The sequence below is a fragment of the Ahaetulla prasina genome, chromosome 4 (genome assembly GCF_028640845.1).
Source record: "Ahaetulla prasina isolate Xishuangbanna chromosome 4, ASM2864084v1, whole genome shotgun sequence".
Lineage (NCBI taxonomy): Eukaryota > Metazoa > Chordata > Lepidosauria > Squamata > Colubridae > Ahaetulla > Ahaetulla prasina.
The window spans coordinates 48,447,089-48,467,480 of record NC_080542.1 but is presented as its reverse complement, the minus strand read 5'-3'; the positions used below and the strand labels follow the sequence as shown (position 1 = coordinate 48,467,480).

General features: G+C 38.6%; 1 protein-coding gene across 4 annotated transcripts in view; it reads left to right on the top strand.

Annotated features, from left to right (window-relative positions):
* The window catches only part of MAP3K14 (mitogen-activated protein kinase kinase kinase 14), a 58,164-nt gene that overhangs the window by 15,267 nt on the left and 22,505 nt on the right, over nt 1-20,392 (top strand). For 3 of the 4 annotated variants that reach the window (XM_058182219.1, XM_058182220.1, XM_058182221.1), the window contains 6 exons: nt 4,674-4,949; nt 5,560-5,629; nt 6,903-7,116; nt 8,632-9,234; nt 16,053-16,190; nt 19,541-19,670. In XM_058182219.1, the coding sequence (XP_058038202.1) occupies nt 4,694-4,949; nt 5,560-5,629; nt 6,903-7,116; nt 8,632-9,234; nt 16,053-16,190; nt 19,541-19,670 (1,411 nt within the window). In that variant the 5' untranslated portion in view covers nt 4,674-4,693. The remainder of the gene's footprint in view (nt 1-4,673; nt 4,950-5,559; nt 5,630-6,902; nt 7,117-8,631; nt 9,235-16,052; nt 16,191-19,540; nt 19,671-20,392) is intronic. The other variant, XM_058182222.1, reaches the window with a different exon arrangement.

Here is a 20,392-nt window from a genome sequence, read left to right as displayed (position 1 = left end):
CTTCCTCTGCCTTTAGGTGTCAGTCTTTAGTGTTGTTTTCTGTTTTATTCTTTGATGTTATGAGTCTTAAAGGTCATTCATCTAGTTGCTGAAATCCTCCTTTGAAATTGTCCTGAAATCACAAAGACATTTCCCTCCTGTATTTCTTCGTCTGCTTTTAGATGTCAGTCATTAGTCTACAGTTACAATCCACAATTAACAAAGTATCCATTTTCAAGCCGCACCTTTTTTCACTTTGTTTCAATTTGTTGTCTCTTTTCAGTTCTGTTTAAATAGTTTCATTATAATCCTTTAAATCCAAATTTATAAAGAATAGAGGAACTCGGAGATGTTCAATTAAAATCCATTTTTAAAATCTTAGTTCTCTCTTTTTTCTTCTTGCTTATAATCTTTTAATAATCGATAAAAGCCTCCAAAATTCTCCAAAGTCAATTTTAATTAAAAGTCATATTTTTCTCTGCTTTCTCTATTCAATTAGGGCTCTAGACTTAGGTTCCAAACCAACTTTTGTCAGGTTTTAGGTATCATTAATTATTTCCTTTCGTTTTCATTTCCTGTTTAAATTAGCCACTATTTCTCAATTTTTCTTTAAATGCTTGTTGGAAAAATTGCTCCTAGTGCTTCTTCATGAGCTTGTATTAACTCACCCGGCTTCAATATCTTGTTCAGTACTTATGCTTTATCCTCCTGCCCGTTCTTGTGGCCGTCCCGACTTCAGGCAGCTGGTGATGGCTGCAGTCCTCTCACTGGGTCGAGAGAAAAAAGCCGGAGCTACAGGGAATTTGCAACTTCCCTGTCCGCTCCAGCGGCTCCCTCATTCTTCGCTGCCCCTGCAGGGCAGCTATGGTCCAGACCGGACCCCCGTATCGAGGGGATTTTCGGCACTTACCCCGGAGCTCTCGGGGTTTGTGTCTGTTTCGTTGCAACGCTGGCAACACCTCGAAAGAAACTCTTGTTATGGACATGATACTACTGAAAAGTTGCTCTCCTTATTTTGGCTTAATACATCTCTTAAAAATATAAAGACAAATTCATTTGGCCCTGAATACCTTGTACTTGGCAACAAATTTAATGCCAATACTGCAAAAAGTGATGATTAAATAAGTATTTATAGCAGGGAATTCTAATTAATGGAGTCTGCAGAAATTTAGATTGTATGTTCCAATTTTGATGCCTAATTTCATAACTTTTTCCTATTGTCAGGTAAATGTATCCTTCACATTACTCAGTAAAACTGCTATATACACATACATATTTTATGTACAACTGATTTATTTGAATGTAAAATGGGTAAAACAGTGCATAAGAGAGATAAAAGATTTTTGTGAAATGCTTTTTCCTTTGGGGGCAAACATAAAAAAAGAAAATGAAGTCAGCCCAGTCAATATAAAAATGATGCTTCCATTTTGGTAGAGACAGAATAGAAAAATCTAGTAATGTCTCACAGTGTCAGCACAATCTGCTTTCTCTAAGAAAAAGAGACTGAAGACCAGCCAAGTCAGACCATTTCTGACTACAGCAGCTGCTTAACAGCCAATTACACTCAAGAGTAATTCTAAGCTGCAAACCTAATTCTTGGGTAGAAGTGAAATCATATTCTGCTCCTTATAATGTGGTTAGAACTCTGGTGTTCTTTTTTAGGTTATTTAATTGTACCATGATTATTTATTTGTGCAGTTATTTGGTAGCTATACTTTAAATTGCCCCGAATCTTTTTGACTGCAGTGGTTATAATTCATTGTTTTTAAAAAATAATCTGCCTGCACCTTTGTTGTCCTGCTGGCCCCTATGTTTTGCAAAAACATATTACCTGAACTGTTTGACTCCATTGCTAGGTTTGTGTGATGTAGAATCTGTAGTGGGCTCAGGAATTCATGCTACAATGACAACATTGGACCTGATCCCGGTTTCTGAGAGCTTGAGACATGCAGGTGATCACACTTTAGATTTCTTTTTTGTCTCATAGACATTGTACCATGATCTGAAGATGGAGACATTACCATCAGTCTTTTGTTACAATCAGATTACTCTCTGATTTTTCTTCAGTCTGCTGGTATTTTTTCTCCCCCTGTTTCCCAGGGGATAGTTTGACTTTCACTGCTGGAGTTTGATGGGTTTTAGAGGGTGCTTGGGTTTTTCCTGAAATGGGCATGTGATGAGCATCTTAGAAGGGTTTGCCTTATATGATCTTTCTTGTTCTAATTGAGAGAGAGGGACTTTGATCCCAAGTGACTCTCTAATTTTCTGAGATGCTCTGGAAAATTTAATAACAAAAGCTTCGAGCACTGTTGGAGCAAGCAGTAAAGCAAATTTGACTAATAATGTATGAGAAGCTATACTAGGGACTGCAATTGGCTCTTTATAAAATAATCTGTTCTCTGCTAGGAGAGAGGGATCCCAGGAATATCTACAGGGCCATTGTGAAGAATATTTAATCACTTGAATTCTCTTGGAGTTGCAGTTGAAGCAATTTTGGCACAGTCTTGCTTCTGTGGAAATAAATAGGATCCTTGAGTCTGTTAACTTTCCATTGTTAGATTCATACCCTTCCTGTTTGGTTGAGATCTCCAGAGAGATGATAAAAGTTGGAACCATGTGGTGCTGAATTCATCCTAGAGTACTGATTCCCCATCCCTTTACAAGAAACAATATTTTCTTAAGAAACTATCACTGGACCCAAGAGTCTGGGTTTGCCCAGTTTTCAGCCTTTTATTTCTGAGAGAAATTGTTGAAAAGGTGATCATGCTGCAGCTTCAGATGCCTAGGGGAAAATGGATTATTTGGATCCTTTCAGTCAAGTTACAGCCAAAGCATAGAGCTGGCATTGGTATGGCTGAGAATGGGATGGTGGCTCTCCTTGATCTCTCACCTACCTACCTTTAATACCATCAGTCATGGTATCCTTCATCATCAACAATAGGGATGGGGAATGAGAGGTATGGCATTGCAGTCATTTGATTTTCCCTATGGCAGTTCTAGATAGTACTGATAGAGAGTTGAGATTGAGCCAAAGTCCCTGATCTATGGAGTGCCTCAGGACTTGTAAGGAATGTGTGAATGAACTTGGAGGAATAAAAGAGGGAGAAGCCCACCATCACTAAGCTGTCAAAGAAAGAAATTTAGAGAAGACATACCCTAATTGATATAGTTAAAAATGAGTGGGTTGAGAAGAGTTGTCCCAGCTAGGCAGGGAAAGGATGTCAAATGGGGAATAAGCCTTGTGTCCTTGTGCAGCTGCAAGAGGTATAAGCCTGACACCACCACCCCTAAATTCCATGGAATCGTATCCCATTGTTCCCAAGAGAAGGCAGAGTTTGGGAGGTTTTGTGTATTAAAGGTAAAGTGGCTGACTTGGACCCTTCACGAGTGGATCTTGTTGCTTGCTTGTTGAAGCTCCTGTGTATGGTCAGGTATAATTGGTATGCTGATTATATAACTAAGTATCATGTGCATCTCGAGCTCTGGATCACCAACATATATCATAAAAAACTTGAATCAAAGTTTGGAGATTGTAGGGCAATGGATAGGGGAAATAGACTGAAGCTCAACTCCAGTAAGACACAATAAATATTGATGTGGATATGGACTTCCAGTTCTGGGAACTTTGCATCCCTTATTCTAAATAAATTTATATTTCCCCAAATGAAACTGATATACAATTTTAGGTTCTTTCTAGACTCCTGCTTAAAGCTCACAGATTCATTTTGTACACCAATTGCCTATGTTCCTGATTGGGAAACTCTTCTCATCATCCCTTATGCTTTGATTAGCACAATTGCAAGCCTGCTGTTCTTTAAACATGACTGAGCTCTTTCCCAAAGTTTGGGATTGGGCTGCTTATGGTCTCTTAGATGTTTTTATGTCTGCTACACGAATAACCATCTTCCCATTGCCCGATAATTGTTCTTTCTATGGTTTTCAGTCTGTACACTGTCTTTGAGCAATTGGGCAATTTTAGAATTATGGATGATGAACACAGGCATTATAAATACATTTTTGAAAAGGATGCAAAATATAGGTGTATGGAAGGTTGTGTCTTTAAAGAAAATTTTATTCTCAAAATCATATACAAAGTATAGTTTATCGAATAAAAAAGGATTATTTTATTTTATCCTTATTTTAAAAAAGGAAAAAAAACATTTGTGATAATTGCAGGATGTTTGCATAAATGTTTGCTGATAACATTTAGAACATGTACCTTTTTTTCTTAATTACTTAAAGCAGAGGAGAAGTTCTATAAGTTCTTACTCACTAATTGTAGTTACATTGCTCTGGGATCTTTTTGGATGAAGCTTGAGATGCAATTGATTTAAATAATAAACTGAATATTTTCTTCTCTTCATAAAGCATAAACCAGTCTCATTTTGGGGTTCATTGTAGCTCTGCCAAGAATATACTACAATATTTTGCAACAGTTCCTAGTTTTTCTTAACCAGAAATCATATATTTTGGGGGGATTTTAAAGGGTATTGTAAAAGATGATTTGGGATTTCTAACTAGCCACTTAATTTTTTTGTTTTGTTTTCTGCTACAAGATAATATGTTTTCTTCAAGAAAAAACAATTTTCATTGTCCAATATAGAAAGAGTAGACATCAATACCCGTAAGCTTTATCAGAACAAATGTTTAAAAATGGACACCTAATGGTTCTTTTCTTGGGCTTTGTCTTTTAGTAACATACCAAAAATAAGAGATGGCAGTAATGGAAATAGCTTGCCAGGACCATGCAGATCCAGCTACTGGATCTCCAAAGGATCTCCTAATGGGCAAAGGTCCAGAAGAAGTAGTAAGTGAAAAGAAAAGCAGCGTTTGCAAAGTAGAGGAGCCAGACGAAAAGATATTCCATGAATCATGGAAGATCCTGAATGATGTGATTGCTAAAGGAACTGCCAAGGAAGACAGCGGACAAGGGAGCTTAGCCTCAATCTCCATCATTGCCCAGGCAGAATGTAAGTGGAAAACGACATATTAATGAAAGGAGGAGGAGCTGAAGTTGTGTGTGTGTGTGAGAGAGAGATGGGAGAGAGGGAATGTATAACTTTCTGTTCTGGAAAGATATTGGTAGTCTTCTAATTGATTTTCAGTCTTAATAAGGACATTCAATTGGTTACCATGATGATTAAGGAAGAAGTGCTTTCTTTTCCATTTCTCCTGGCATTTCCATCTCTCTCTGTCATCCTGAGTCTTAATTCCAGTAGAAACCTCTAACTTTGAAAGTGTAAATGATATAGAGTAAATACTTAGAATAAAATCACAATAAACCCTTGACTTAACAGACTGCTGGGGGCAGGAGGATCTGCTATATCTGAATGTTCATGAAATATTGAAAGGGAATGTATACATGTTTTATACCATTATATACAAACATAAATTGTTGTTATGTAACAACTAATGTTAAATGAAATTCAATGCATGCATAACATGGCATTTACATGTTAAAATGCTGAACAGATCTTGCATCTGAAGTCCACTATATTAAGATCTGATAAACTGTCAATTTTGGTATTTCTTGCTTCATTGTGGCATATTTGAACTTCTGTTTCTTTTAACTTTCTTCAGGTGAGATAAGCCAGGAGTTCAGTCCCACTTATTCAGAGAGGCCTTTTATTGCTCACACAAAACGATATAGGTAAGTTCTACTTCATAAAATGCAAAACCACAATGCCCTCCCCTGCTCCTTATCCCCAATTCACTTGCATAAAAAAAGGAAGATACTTTGAATCATCATGTTGGAAAGAGTATTCCACACCTATATCCACATTGGGGGCCCGGAGGAGCATCAAAATAGTCAAGGGCAGTGAATCTTCAACCATATTTTGATGAATGCCATCTTGCCTGCTTTGATTCATGTACCCCATTCAGCAGAGGCCATTGTATTCCTCTTAATTTCACTTTTTATCATAGACTGGTATCCAAACCATTGCGCTAGAATTAGCAAGTTTCATACTTCAGAATTTTCTGCATTACATGACAGAAGGTTTTATTTAATATGCTATCTTTAAAATTGTTCTCTGGAGATTTTCAGGACTTGGCAAGTATATCTTCTTGGTAAGACACATTGTGTCCCATTGCAGATGTAGCATGATTTATGTAAGGTCTTAGTTGTTAGGGGATAATTACAAAGTGGTCTTGCAGATTTTCAGCAAGATTAGAGTGCCATGGCTAAATTTTATAAGCAACATTCAAGAAAATTAATCTGTGATTGCAAAAGTTTAGAATGAATGTTTAAAAAGAAGGGAAAGATGAGGAAAGAATCAATATTATATATGAAAGGGAGCCATTGCATGACTCCTTCTTAGATTTTGTATTTTGAAAAAATAGAATATTTTAATTGTGACATGAAACAATAATAAAACGTTTCTAGGACAGCCCCCCCCCCCATGTATTCTGTTTCTTGTTATTCACAGACATTTTCTTTTCTGTTATATCTTAAGTTTGCCTCCTTGCCCTCATCACCTAAAATATCAATTGTTTAGGATGTCTAGCCAGTAAAATTCATACAATGAATACATTGCTGTGAGCAAATAAATCCGATGCCTGGCATAGCATAGCATTGCTTTCATTCTCATAAGGCTAAATACTTTGGCTCACTTTTGACACTCATATTAAAATGTTGTTGGCAAGGAAACATCTGATAAGATATGTGTCAATACTGCTTCAATGTATGATTTAATAATATATATAATTTTATATGTATATTTTATTGGAAATTGAAGATGGATATTATAAGATTAAAAAGAACATTTTTCACAGATGTATTCATTCTTTAGTTTGAGAACTAACTTATTATGATTACTCCAAATGTTCTCAAGATCTTAGTGTGTAGCTTTCAGATCTGCTAAATGGCTGCGGTTTTTGTGGTTTAAGCTAAAGTATATATCTGTAATACTACTTTCTGTCAGCTGGTCTTGCAGCCTTGATCAAATCCCCAATAATGTGGCTCATGCAACTGAAGGAAAAATGGCTCCAGGTTCCTGGAAAACCTTACATCTCAGCAAATCCCGGAAGAAACAGCGAAAGAGAAAGTCCTCCCTTAAAACATCAAAAAGAGCAGCCTCCCTAAGTCGAAAGCCAAGGACTCCGGAGCAGGAGAGCTGTGCACCCATACCTGTGCAGGTAGAGCATATTCTACACTGCCTGAAATCATGTTTGAATATAGTATTAATGATGGGCATAATGCAACTTAACCTCAGAAATGCCTGTTTTCTTTCTCAGAGGCATATATGTGTTTGTAGTTGAATTAAGAACATACTATTGAGCAATGGCTCAGATACCATTTTTCATCTTTATGAAATCTGTCCTGTTGCAAAATGTGTTATAAAACAAGGAGATTCTGAACAATTTTAAAATTACAATCTACATTAGATGGCATGTATGATGGCAATAGAAAAGAGGACAGAGATCACTAATGATAGCTTAGTAATATGATCTTAGACTACTTCTTTGTAATTTACCAGCTCTGAAACATTTAGGACTTTAACTTCCATTGATCCCAGACAATATTGAAATTGAGATCCAGCATACTAAAATGGATAAATACATAAATATTTTTATTTATGATACTTTTATTCCACTCTTCTGTTTCAAAAGCACTCAAATCTTTTCCCTAATTCAATAAGTTGTTAAATATGGAAATTTGCTTATCATGAAGCATATTCTGTACCCCATTAGTACATCTGATAAGCAACCACCTTGTCTCTGAGTTCTGAAGATAATTCCTAAACTTGTCCAATAAGCAAGTCTGTTTGGCTATCACATGATGACAATACCCAGGAAGCCTTAGCAAATTAGGTCCAAACTAGCAATTTTCCACCATCCTTCCTTTCTTCAGATTTAGAAGAGTTTCAAAGATATCTCTTGGTTGCTTTTTGATAGTGATAGATTATTGATTAAGCCCAATGCAGGAAGGATGTCTTACAAAAAAGTGTTCTAGTATTGGTCAAACAGAGCTTATAATTATAAAACCAGGCAGAATTTGTGGAAATTAATAATAATAATAACAACAACAACAACAACAACATCATAATGGATAGTGGATTACATATTCATAATTCTAGATACAGGTAGTCCTTGACTTATGGGACTGGAATTTCCATTGGAAATTGTTGCAGTTGTAAGTTGACTCTGATGTGAGTTTATTATCATTTTTACAGTAGTCATTAGGTGAATCACATGGTCATTAAGCTAATCCAGCTTCCTCAGTGGTCATTGTTGCTAGAAATTAATAAAAATAGTCATAATTATGTCACTGCAGAATACTGCAAATGGTGTTAAAGAACTAAGACTCCAAACTATGATCAATTGTACAACAGTCATAAACGCAAATAAAGATTATAAGTTACTTTTTCCAAAGCCATTGTAACATTGAATAATAATTAACATTATTAAAGGAATGATGCCAGGGTTATCCGTAAGTTATTGGTTCAAATTTATTTATAGATAAATTTCATGTAAAATCATTCCTCTGAAATGTTAGAAATACATGTCCCTGGTTCCCAGCTTTTGGTTATTTTGCTTTTAACTAATTGAAATCTGACAATTGAGAAAATAGCTTTCCTAATTATTGGTGTTTGGAGTACAATCTTATTGGTTAGCTTTCCTGGGTAGCTAACTAGTTCATTTTTCTTCCAGGAAGATGACTCTCATTTGGGAACCCTCTTCACTATCACTTCATGGCATTCAGAACTGTGTAAAGATTTCGGTTCTGATTTCAGTTCTTTTGAGAAACCAAGCCAAGTTTTATCTACTAGCAAGTTACACATGATAAAGAACCAAGCAAAGCTAGAGTTACATAAGTTGATCAGCCCTGCTCAGTGCTTGAGTCATGTTTGGAAATCCTATACACAGGACAATTTGGGCTCTCAATTGGAGATTGTTCATCCCTCTCCTTCAAACAAATTTCCTCCTTATTTGTATGGCCATAGCTATTTGCTTCCTGCTTTGAAACCTGGCCCTCTGAAGACTTATCTTTTTGATGATCTTTCAAATGTAGATGATGAATGTTACCTTTCAGACTTGACTCTGGCGCATAGCTTTTCCAAGTGTCATCAGTCTGCAAAAAATACTTCAGATACTTTTTCTATGGATGAATTTCTAGTAGATGCACTGAAGGGAAATGTTATTCTTGGAGAACCAAGAAATCTAGCTTGTTTGGCCAAGACTTGGAAAGATGAATCAACTTCAAAAGTGTGCCTACAGGAAATCAATGAAAATGAAGGAGTGTTGCTTACAGAGGTGAGCTTTTGAAAACTGTTAACAGGGTACCAATTGCATACTTTTTGATAGATCATGCTGTATTATGCAAAGTAAAGATATGGATAATCACCAGGAGCCATATTTCTATAAACAGTTTGGTCAAAAACAAAAATACAATTAAAAGTATTACACGACAGGATATCTGAATTAAAATACTTGAACCTGCATGGGGCCAGGGGCATAGATCTTTCTATATTTCCTTAAGTGGGAAAAGTACTAAAAATCTGGCATAGAAAGAAAAGATGAGACTGCAATTTTCCTCTCCATAGGGCTAGCTTTCTAAAGAAAATGAACTTTTAACAAACAGATTCAATTATCTATTTCCTATGTCTTGTGCTAGTATAACAAAGGAATGACTATTATGATCTTAGAGTGAAAGTTCATTTTAATGAACTTCATTTATTGAAAATAACTCGAAATATCATTTTAATGAACTTTTAAATTATTTTCAATAAATGAATTCATATGGAAGGTAGTAGGGTCATCCTTAGAAATAGAAACATTTTATCCATCCCATCTTAAAAAAACTTCAAGTATTGGAGCATTCACAACTTTTGAGGCAAGTTGTGAATCCCTCTTCGTGAGGTGGGGCCATAGGAATCAGATGGGCTTGTTGATCACGTACCTGGCTCCTTGCTGCGTGACTACAGCCCTGCCTGAGTTGTTGGAGGTGCTTGCCGGAGTGGCGGTTGAGACCCTCAGACTTATGGTCATGGGGGACTTCAACCTGCCATCGACCGGCTTGTCATCGACGACAGCCCGGGAGTTCCAGGCCTCCATGACGGCCTTGGACCTGATTCAAGTAGTTGATGGCCCTACGCACACAGGGGGAGGCACACTGGACTTGATTTATATCTCTAGTTAGTGGCTGAATGATCTGGAATTAGGAGATTTAGTAACAGAACCTGTGTCATGGTCAGATCATTTTCTCCTTCGCCTGGACTTTCGGACTGTCACCCACCACCGCAGGGAGACGGAACCAATGCGTTGGTTCCGTCCCAGGCGCCTGATGGACCCTGAATGGTTCCTGAAGGAGCTTGGGCCATTCTGTGAGGATCTGGCCCACGGCACGGCTGAAGAACTAGTCGTGACCTGGGAGCAGGTGGCGGCTGGGGCTTTGGACCGTGTCGCGCCTTTGCGGCCTCTGGCCCAGCGTAGGTCTCAACCGGCCCCTTGGTTTTCCGAGGAGCTGAGGGAGATGAAACGCCGGCGAAGACGCCTAGAGAGTGCCTGGAGGTCCAGTCATTCCGAAGCTGACCGGACACTAGTTAGGTCTTATTCTAAAACCTACCTAGTGGCAATGAGGGAGGCGAGGCGTTCTTACGCTTCCACCCTCATTGCGTCGGCAGATAACCGCCCGGCCGCCCTGTTTCGGGTGACCCGCTCTCCTTCATCAGGAGGTGCGGGATGACCCCTTACAGGGACGTGCCGAGGAGTTTAGTGGTTATCTATATGATAAAATCGTTCAGCTTCGGGATGGTTTGGACCAAAATTGGGATGATCCAGGTGAGATGGCAGAGTCTTGTCGAGATTGTTTGGGATGAGTTTGACCCTGTGGCTCTCGAGGACGTGGACAGGTTGTTGGGAAGGCTGCATGCCACCACGTGTTTATTGGACCCGTGCCCTTCCTGGTTGGTGCTAGCCACACAGGGGGTGACACGAGGCTGGCTCCGGGGGATTATTAATACTTCTTTGCAGGAGGGGGTCTTTCCTACCGCCTTGAAAGAGGCGGTGGTGAGACCCCTCCTCAAGAAGCCTTTCCTGGACCCAGCTATTTTGGGAAATTATCGTCCGGTCTCCAACCTTTGCTTTGTTGCGAAGGTTGTAGAGAGTGTGATGGCACGGCAGCTACCCCAATATTGGATGAAGCTGTCTATCTAGACCCGTTCCAGTCTGGCTTCCGGCCCGGATATAGTACGGAGACAGCTTTGGTCGCATTGGTGGATGATCTCTGGAGGGCCAGGGACAGGGGTTATTCCTCTGCCCTGGTCCTATTAGACCCCTCAGCAGCTTTTGATACCATCGACCATGGTATCTTGCTGCACCGGTTGGAAGGGTTGGGAGTGGGAGGCACTGTTTATCAGTGGTTCTCCTCCTATCTCTCTGACTGGTCGCAGACAGTGTTGACAGGGGGGCAGAGATCGACTGCGAGGTGCCTCACTTGTGGGGTGCCGCAGGGGTCGATTCTCTCGCCTCTCCTGTTCAACATCTATATGAAGCCGCTGGGTGAGATCATCAGTGGCTTTGGGGTGAGATACCAACTGTACGCTGATGATACGCAGCTGTACTTTTCCACCCCAGGCCACCCCAACGAAGCTGTTGAAGTGCTGTCCCGGTGCTTGGAAGCCGTACGGGTCTGGATGGGGAGAAACAGGCTCAAGCTCAATCCCTCCAAGACGGAGTGGCTGTGGATGCCGGCACCCCGGTACAGTCAGCTGCAGTTGCGGCTGACTGTTGGGGGCGAGTCATCGGCCCCAGTGGAAAGGGTGCGCAACTTGGGTGTCCTCCTGGATGGACGGCTGTCGTTTGAAGATCATTTGACGGCCGTCTCCAGGAGAGCTTTTTACCAGGTTCGCCTGGTTCGCCAGTTGCGCCCCTTCCTCGACTGGGATGCCTTATGCACGGTCACTCATGCTCTCGTTACCTCTCGCTTGGATTATTGCAATGCTCTCTACATGGGGCTCCCCTTGAAGTGCACTCGGAGGCTTCAGTTAGTCCAGAATGCAGCTGCGCGGGTTATAGAAGGAGCCGCACGCGGCGCCTGTGTAACACCACTCCTGCGCAGACTGCACTGGCTGCCTGTGGTCTTTCGGGTGCACTTTAAGGTGTTGGTTACTACCTTTAAAGCGCTCCATGGCTTAGGGCCTGGGTACTTACGGGACCGCCTGCTGTTACCTCATGCCTCCCACCAACCCGTACGCTCACACAGAGAGGGACTCTATAGGCAATGCCGGCTTGCGGCCCCCAGGGGAAGAGCCTTCTCTGTGGGGGCTCCTACTCTCTGGAACGAACTTCCCCCTGGCTTGTGCCAATTGCCTGACCTTTTGCTGCGAGCTAAAGACGTATTTATTTACTCGCGCAGGGCTTAAATTTTAAATTTTAAATTTTTGGATGTATTTTAATTGGGCTTTAGATTTTAATATGTTTTAAATTTCGGCCAATTTTATAATAAGTTTTTTAATTGTTTATTTTAATTGTATTTTGTTACTGTTTTTATTTCGGCTGTACACCGCCCTGAGTCCTTTGGGAGAAGGGCGGTATAAAAATCTAATAAATAATAATAATAATAAATAATAATAATAATAAAAGTTGTTCCACTGATTAATTGTTCTGTCAGAAAATTTCTCCACAGTTCCAAGTTGCCTCTCTCCTTTATCTACCCATTGCTTCTTGTCTTGCCCTCAGGTGCTTTGGCGAATAGCTTGAATCCTTCTTCTTTGTGGCAGCCCTGAGATATTGGAACACTGCTATCATGTTTCCCCTAGTCCTTCTTTTCATTAAACTAGACATATTCAGTTCCTGCAACCATTCTTCATATGTTTTAGCTTCCAGTCCCCTAATCATCTTTGTTGCTCTTCTCTGCACTCTTTCTAGAGTCTCAACATCTTTTTTACATCATAGCGACCAAAATTGGATGCAGCATTCCAAGTGTGGCCTTACCAAGGCATTATAAAGTGATATTAATACTTCATGTGATCTTGATTCTATCTCTTTGTTAATGCAGCCTAGAACTGTGTTGGCTTTTTTAGCAGCTGCTGCACACTGGTGGCTCATATTTAAATGGTTATCCACTAGGACTCAAAGATCCCTCTCACAGTTACTACTATTGAGGAAGGTACCACATATATGGTACCTGTGCATTTTGCTTTTCTTGCCTAAATATAGAACATTAATTTTTTCAGCATTAAATTTCATTTTGTTAGATAGTGCACAATGTTCAAGTCTGTCAAGATCCTTCTGTATCTTAATCCTATCTTCTGGAGTTTTGGCTATTCCTGACAGCTTGGTGTCATCTGCAAATTTGATGAGTTCCCCATCTATCCCCATCTATCCCTATCCAAATCATCCCTATCCCTATCCAAATCATTGATGAAGATGTTGAAGAGTATTTGGCCTAAAACAGAGCCTTGGGGTACTCCACTGCATACTTCTGTCCATGTAGATGCAGTTCCATTGAGGACTATAAGGTTGAGTGTGGTTGGTCAGCCAGGTATGAATTCATCTGGTGGTGATCCTGTCTAACCCACATTTTTCTACTTTATCTAATAGTAGATTATGGTCTAGTTTATCAAATGTCTTGCTGAAGTTCAAGTAAATTATATAGACAGCATTCCTCTGGTCCACTAATTTTGTCACTTTGACAAAGAATGCAATAAGATTAGTCTGGCATGATCTGTTTTTGACAAACCCATGTTGGCTTTTGGCTACTGCTTTGTTTGCTTATAGGTGTTTGCTGATTTGTTGCTTGATTATTTTTTCAAGAATCTTCTCTGGTATTGAGGTTAGGCTGATAGGTCTGTAGTTTCCTGGACCTATTTTTTTCCCCTTTTTGAAGATGGGAACTACATCAGCTCTTTTCCAGTCCTCTGGCAGTTCCCAGTGCTCCAGGATCTTTGAAAGATATAGTTCGATGGTTCTGAGATCTCTGCTAGTTCTTTCAGAACCTTGGGGTGTAATCCATCCGGTCCTGGTGATTTGAACTCATCTAGGGTAGACAGGTGTTCCCTTACCATTTTTTCCCTATTTTGACTTGTGTTCCTAATCTGTTTTTTGCAATGCCGTTTTTGATAGGTTGGACTGGTTTTTTACCTTTGTGTAAAGACAGATGCAAAAAATGAGTCAAGTAGTTCTGCTTTCTCCCTGTTGCTTGTCACCTTATTGCCACTTTCTCCCAGCAATGGACCAATTGTTTCCTTGACTTTTTTCTTGTTTTTAACATATTGGAAGAAGCTTTTTTAATTATTTTTTACTTTTGTTGAAAACCTTTGTTCATTGTGTTCATTTCCTCACTTCATCTTTATAGGCTCGGGCTGTTTGCTGATATTCTACCTTAGTTATGTGCCCCTCTTTCCACTTTTTATACTTGTCCTTTTTGTTTTTCAATTTGTCTTTGTAACCCTAACTCTAACCCCGCTTTAATATTGACCCAAATGCATTCAAGATAATTTTCATCATTGTTGTTCTCTACTTCTGTAGAGATATAGTTATTTCTTATATATAGTGCAACTTCACCTCTTCTTTTATTTGGTCTATTTCTTTTAAATTATTTAAACCCCTGTAGCTGTATGTTCCATTTGGGGGTTTTATCCCACCAAGTTTCCATAATGGCAAAAATATCATATTCTGCCCCCATTTACTTGAATTTCTAATTCACCCTGTTTATTCTTCATGCTCTGTGCATTGGTGTATAGACATTTGAGTCCATTTTGATTGTCCCTGTGTTTACATCCTACTTGTTCATGTTTATATATTACCAGAAGAAATTGCTAAATTCACTCTTTATGTTAAACCTTAATGTGTTTGCTTTTGATTTACTGTAGTATGATATGCAGTTCTTTATAAAATCATAGTTTATCATTTAGCATATATAAATCCATCCTATTGTGACTTACTCAACCATCCACAGTAGACACTGTCATCGGTGATTCACACAACATTCACAAATATTGGCTTATTTGGTTTTGGTATTAAAATGCAGATGCTGTTTTTAAGGTTTATGTGAGAACTAGATCATTTTTATTCAACAAACTATGGCTTAATATTTGGCTCCAAATAATAAAGCTGGACCTTTGCGTAGATAGACTGGTTCTAGATTCAGCCTTCGGCAGTTCTAGATTCTGGACAGGCAGGAAGAAGTATATCGTGACATAACATTAGTGATTTTTCCCCCCATGAAATGTATTGCCAAAAGAAAAGGAGATGATCACTAGTTTCAGTAATGTTGGAAAGCATTACATGAATTCATAACTATAACCCTATGAAGCTATAATGTGTGAGTAATATTGCAATAAGAATACCCTTGAGTCCCAATCGCTATGGTGGGGAAGACTCTTGTTAAGGCTTTGTGAGCATGATGCTGTAACTTGGTATATTTTTGATGGTCATGATGTAAATTATTCATAGAAACAGTTAATTGGAAGAGTTTAAAATGTTTCCATGTAAGACAAGCATTTATTATAAATTTTTATTGCATGAATCTGCTAATAGAAATCCTAGGTTTCTCACAGATCTTCCACTGGAGGGAAAGATGGAAGAGATACAGAGAGGATTTCTTCCTTTGGAAGAGATATCTGCTCCTTATTGCCCTTATTACTCTCACTCCCTGTTTGGGGATCTCATTTTGTGATGCATCTTTATTCTCTCCAAATTGTGCTGCTTCCTAGGATTATATAAGCTTCATTTGAAGCAAAATACAGCTATTATTCTTTTCTAGGGGCAGGAGAAATAAGTAGGTAACCATCTAACTTTCTCACTGCAGATTCTGGGCATTAAGACTAGAATAGCTACAATTATGTGAGTTGCAGTTAGAGAAAGAGAACACATACTGGATTGGGAAGGGCTAGTCTTTCAAAAAAATTGAAACAAAAGGAATTCTGTTTGAAGTAAATTTCTAAGGCTCAAGGATAGAGAAGAATCAATAAACTTTTGAACTAATGGCAGGATAATTTGGCTTTAAAAGGCAAGCTCTGAAATGTTTTTTTCCTCCTGTTCTTGACAATAATTTTGGCACAGTCAATTAATTCATCCTCTTTTCAAGGGCTCTTTTCCTTTTTTGTTTCCTGGTTGCTAATCTGCAGAAACTTAAAGCAGTCGATTATGAGTACCGAGAAGAGGTTCACTGGACTAAATCTCAAGGTTTGCTCGGCACAGGCTCTTTTGGAGAAGTGTACAAAATGGAGGACAAACAGACCGGCTTTCAGTGCGCAGCCAAAAAGGTACAGTGGTACATTATGCAAATCTGTTGCCTCCAAGGGAGGGAAAGCAGTATCAGAAAGAGGAAATGAAAGTTGCTTCCCTTTTCAGTGGAACTGCTGAAGGCTGGAGCAGTCAGCAGCAGTGATGCTTTGCTGAAACTTGTTTGTCACATCCTCAAGGTCAAGCCTGAAGTCGTCACCATGGTGACACCAAACAGCGGAATCTCCAGCTGACTGTGGGTGTAACGAGCTGCCAGGGAAAGATCACTCTTGTGTAGCCGCCAAAATATTGTCTTGTTGAGGCGATCTTAGCTGCTTTCTTGCATGGCAGAAATCATTTGTACAATTTTTAACAGGGTCATATATTAACAATAATAGAAGTTTCTTTAATCTGATCATTGAATCCCGGCAATTTGTCTTGCTTACTTCTTTTAGAATATAGTTGTAGTCGTGTTTACTCCTCATCCAATAAAATGGGCTCCAGCCACAGCAGCTCATGATGTAATTAAAGTATCAGTCTTAAAAATACCACCAATCCCTATATTTGAGTTCAAAGTATGGTGTGAAAACATAAGTCACAACTTTTATGCGGTTTTATTAGACAAAGCTGTAGCTTTAAGCTATTAGCTGGAGCTGATTTGTAGGTGTTTAATCCTTTTTGTGACTCATAGTATGCTTTGGTGGCATCTTCAGTAGCTGTCTAGACTTCCTCCTTGTACTGCATCATGCACTTTCTTAGGTTTAATGCTGATATTATGTTTAAGACACAAGAGGGAGCTAAGTTAACAAGTTGGGAAGCTCAGATGTCTGAAATTTTTTCTGATGTGTCTGTGTGCAGAAATCCTGAGGCTGTTATTTGTAATTCCTTTTTTTCCTCTGCTCTGAATTTCCATTCTTTGGTTCATTCTCTGATCCAACAATTACCTGCAACTAGCATGTTAATGACTAATATTTTCCTTCTCCTTAACGCTTATTCTCCTTTACAGACTTTTTGTTTTCCAGACTATATAATTAGTCCTCATTTTAGCTTTTTCTTGTCTGTATCTAAGGGCAGACTGTATTTTAATGTCTGAGTTGAAAAAACAAGCTGGAAAAAGAATATTTACAAAAAACTACTAGGATACATTTAACTTATTTTTGCACTGAAAGCACAATGTGACATTGGCTTTCAGATCCCTGCTTGTTTCAATGAGAACATATCACTGTATCAAAATACAGTATGGTTTGTTCTTACTTGTCTTATCTGTTCAAGAGGCCACAGAGATGTGAGGTCAAAGCCATGAAAAAGAATCAAATTTCAATTGAAACTGTTTTTATTTGCTCCCCCCCCCTCACAATCTCTTGCTCTTTCTTACTCTTTTTGGTGCTAGTCATATTTTTATATCAATTTCTTTATCAAGATCCTGCTTATGCCAGGATCTTTGTGTTTTTTTGTTATTCTGCTTTCTGTAACTTCAATGTTGAAAACACAGCTTCAGTGGGAGCAATTGTCAACTGTAAGACTAGTATGCCCAAATCAAGTAAACACTGTCGGGAGCTTTGAATTTTCAAAAGTAAAACTTTATTGGATACACCATTTTGGTACTGAAGAATCAAAACCAGCTCTGGTTTTCCGAAGCGAATGCTTGCCTTGTTAAACAATAGCTTCCCTTTCTCCCCACCACGAGTGATCATATTGTCCAATTATGAGATGTCCTTTTGTTACGGGAACAATCCATATTCTTTTCAAGCACCTGCAGTCGTGACCTTGATGGTTTCCAGGTTCTCACAGTCCGTGTACAAATTCTCAGAACTCCATTCCACCCTTCTCTCCTCCTAGTCCATTGGCAAGTTGAATAGAGATAAGATTCGAAAGGAGCAAAGTGGTTCAATCTTGACACCAATTAAATATATCTTGTTGTCTAAGATGATGGGTATGATTTCCCCCTTTCACAGGGCCATCGATCAGTTTAGTTTCCGTACTGATGATGGCACAGCATTTTCTACTGCAAATTGGGAAGTAAACTAGCTTGGAATAAACCTACTATATGGGACTGATAACTATCCTCAATCATTTTATTACTATAATTGATTTGCTATTTCTAATTGCTGCTTACTGTTTGTTTGATAAAATGCAATAAAATGGGGTATTATGTGTTTTGTGAGCTGAGCAATATATGTACTAAACTTGATAAAATACCTGGGCTGGGTGTCTTTTTGTTTTTTCATCTGGATTGGTGCTTTTTCTCACCAGTACTGTCAGGCACTGGGAATAAGTAGGTGGGAAGAGCATATACAAGTACTATTATTCCACTAGTTCAGGAGGATGGAAATACCCAGAGAGAAATGGTTCACATTGCAGCAGTCACTTCTAAGAACACTGTTTTTCTCTACAACTAAATGGAAGGGGGAAAAACCAGCACAGGGTTAGTCTAGGAAGAGAAGTAAGGTTGTTTAGTTTGTGTTAACAGTTGTGGGAGATCACAGAAAAGATTCATAATTCTTGTTTGTGCAAACAATTTGTGGAAAGTTATCTGATAACATGGAAAAGCAATGACAGCTCTTTTATTATTGCTAAAATTGAGATATTCAGATTCTGGAAGAAGAGCTAGAGAGAAATTAAGTGAGACATTTGATAGATAAACCATGATTGCTTTGCCACACTAAATGATAGCAAAAATAATTTGCTATAACAATGTGTATGAACCAAGCTCCCATTTCAATAATTAACTTTTCCCACTGGGTTTTGTAGATACTTATGATTCAGGAATCTCCATGAATTTGTGAAATTCAAGTTCTTCCTCAACTTCCCGTTTTCCAAAGTCTTTTTCCCCCCTGTCAATAGATCACAATCTATTTTTCTCAATTATTTTAGAATTATTGTGAGCCTAAACATTTTCTTGGCTTATTGCTTACTCGTCTTGTTTTTTAATCCATTGTTAACTTGGTTTTGCTTCTTTTTCTGCCAGCTTCTATTTTAGCTTTATTTGTTGTATAATTTTCTTTATAACATTTTGTTAGGATCTGTCTCTTCCATTTCGTTTTTCTGCCTCTCATTCTCATGTCTTCATTTAAGCAGCTGAGAATCATGATCCTTTATAATTAAGGTCAAGTAGATATAGGTACCAAGTAGTATGTTTGCCTGTCAAATTTCCTTAAAGATAAGAAATCCATATACCCCAACTTGCTCCATCTTCTGCTTTCTCAGGTGTGCTCTGAACTTCCCTTGTTCTGAATTTCTTTCCCCATTCAACTCATGCTTAATTCATTTGAAAAAAACAAGACACTGGGCTAGCTGGTCTCGGTTTGTTTTAATTGTATGTGAAAGCCATTATTTTTCTATTTAAAGCCAATATTGTTTGAACCTTTTTACCTCATACTTCTCTTTCTAGATACAAGTTGAACACTTTCGCGCAGAAGAGTTGTCAACGTGTGCTGGAGTGACACATGCCAAAGTCCTCCCATTATATGGAGCAGTGAAAGAAGGCCAGTGGGTTACTATCTTCATGAAACTGATGGAAGGTAATTGATCAAGAAAAGAGATAAGGTATTAGCAATATCATGAACAATAGGAATCGCAGACTATTGGTAGAGGCAAAAATAAATTGGGTGACTAGATATGAAGCAGGATTTTAATTTAGTCAATTTAAGTTTGTAGGGGATTGCTTCTGCAACATTTAAACAGTCATTAGATGTTGCCTGATATGGTCATTATGGGATATGGAACTAAAACTTGATGGAATACTTTTCTTCAAACCCCATTTCTACCCTATTTCTGACACACACCACCCCACTTCCTCCATTCTTAGACTTGCTTCCTTTTTTTCTTTTTTAAATATTATTTGAGCCTTACTTGTTCATCATATTAAAATATAATGAAATTTTAACACCTTGGTTTTTTAATTATCCTATGAATATAGGATGCTATAAAATTTTAGAAGAGAAGCAGAATAACTTTCCTGACCTGATCTTGCCTGTTTTTCTCTTAACTATCAATTTATGCTTTATTTTCATTTTATTTCCCTAAAAGTCAAGGATCACAACAACTGTTTCCTGACTTTAGTGTTAATGTCTCTTTTAATTTCCGATAAGTATTTTCTATTTTTAATAGAGGATAACTGAATACTTGTGAGAGCCTGTTGGTCCAGTGGTTGAACTCACGGCGGGAGGCTGTGAGTTCTAGTTCTGCCTTTGGCACAGAACCAACTGGGTTTCTCCCAGGCCCAGGAGGAAGTCAGTGTCAA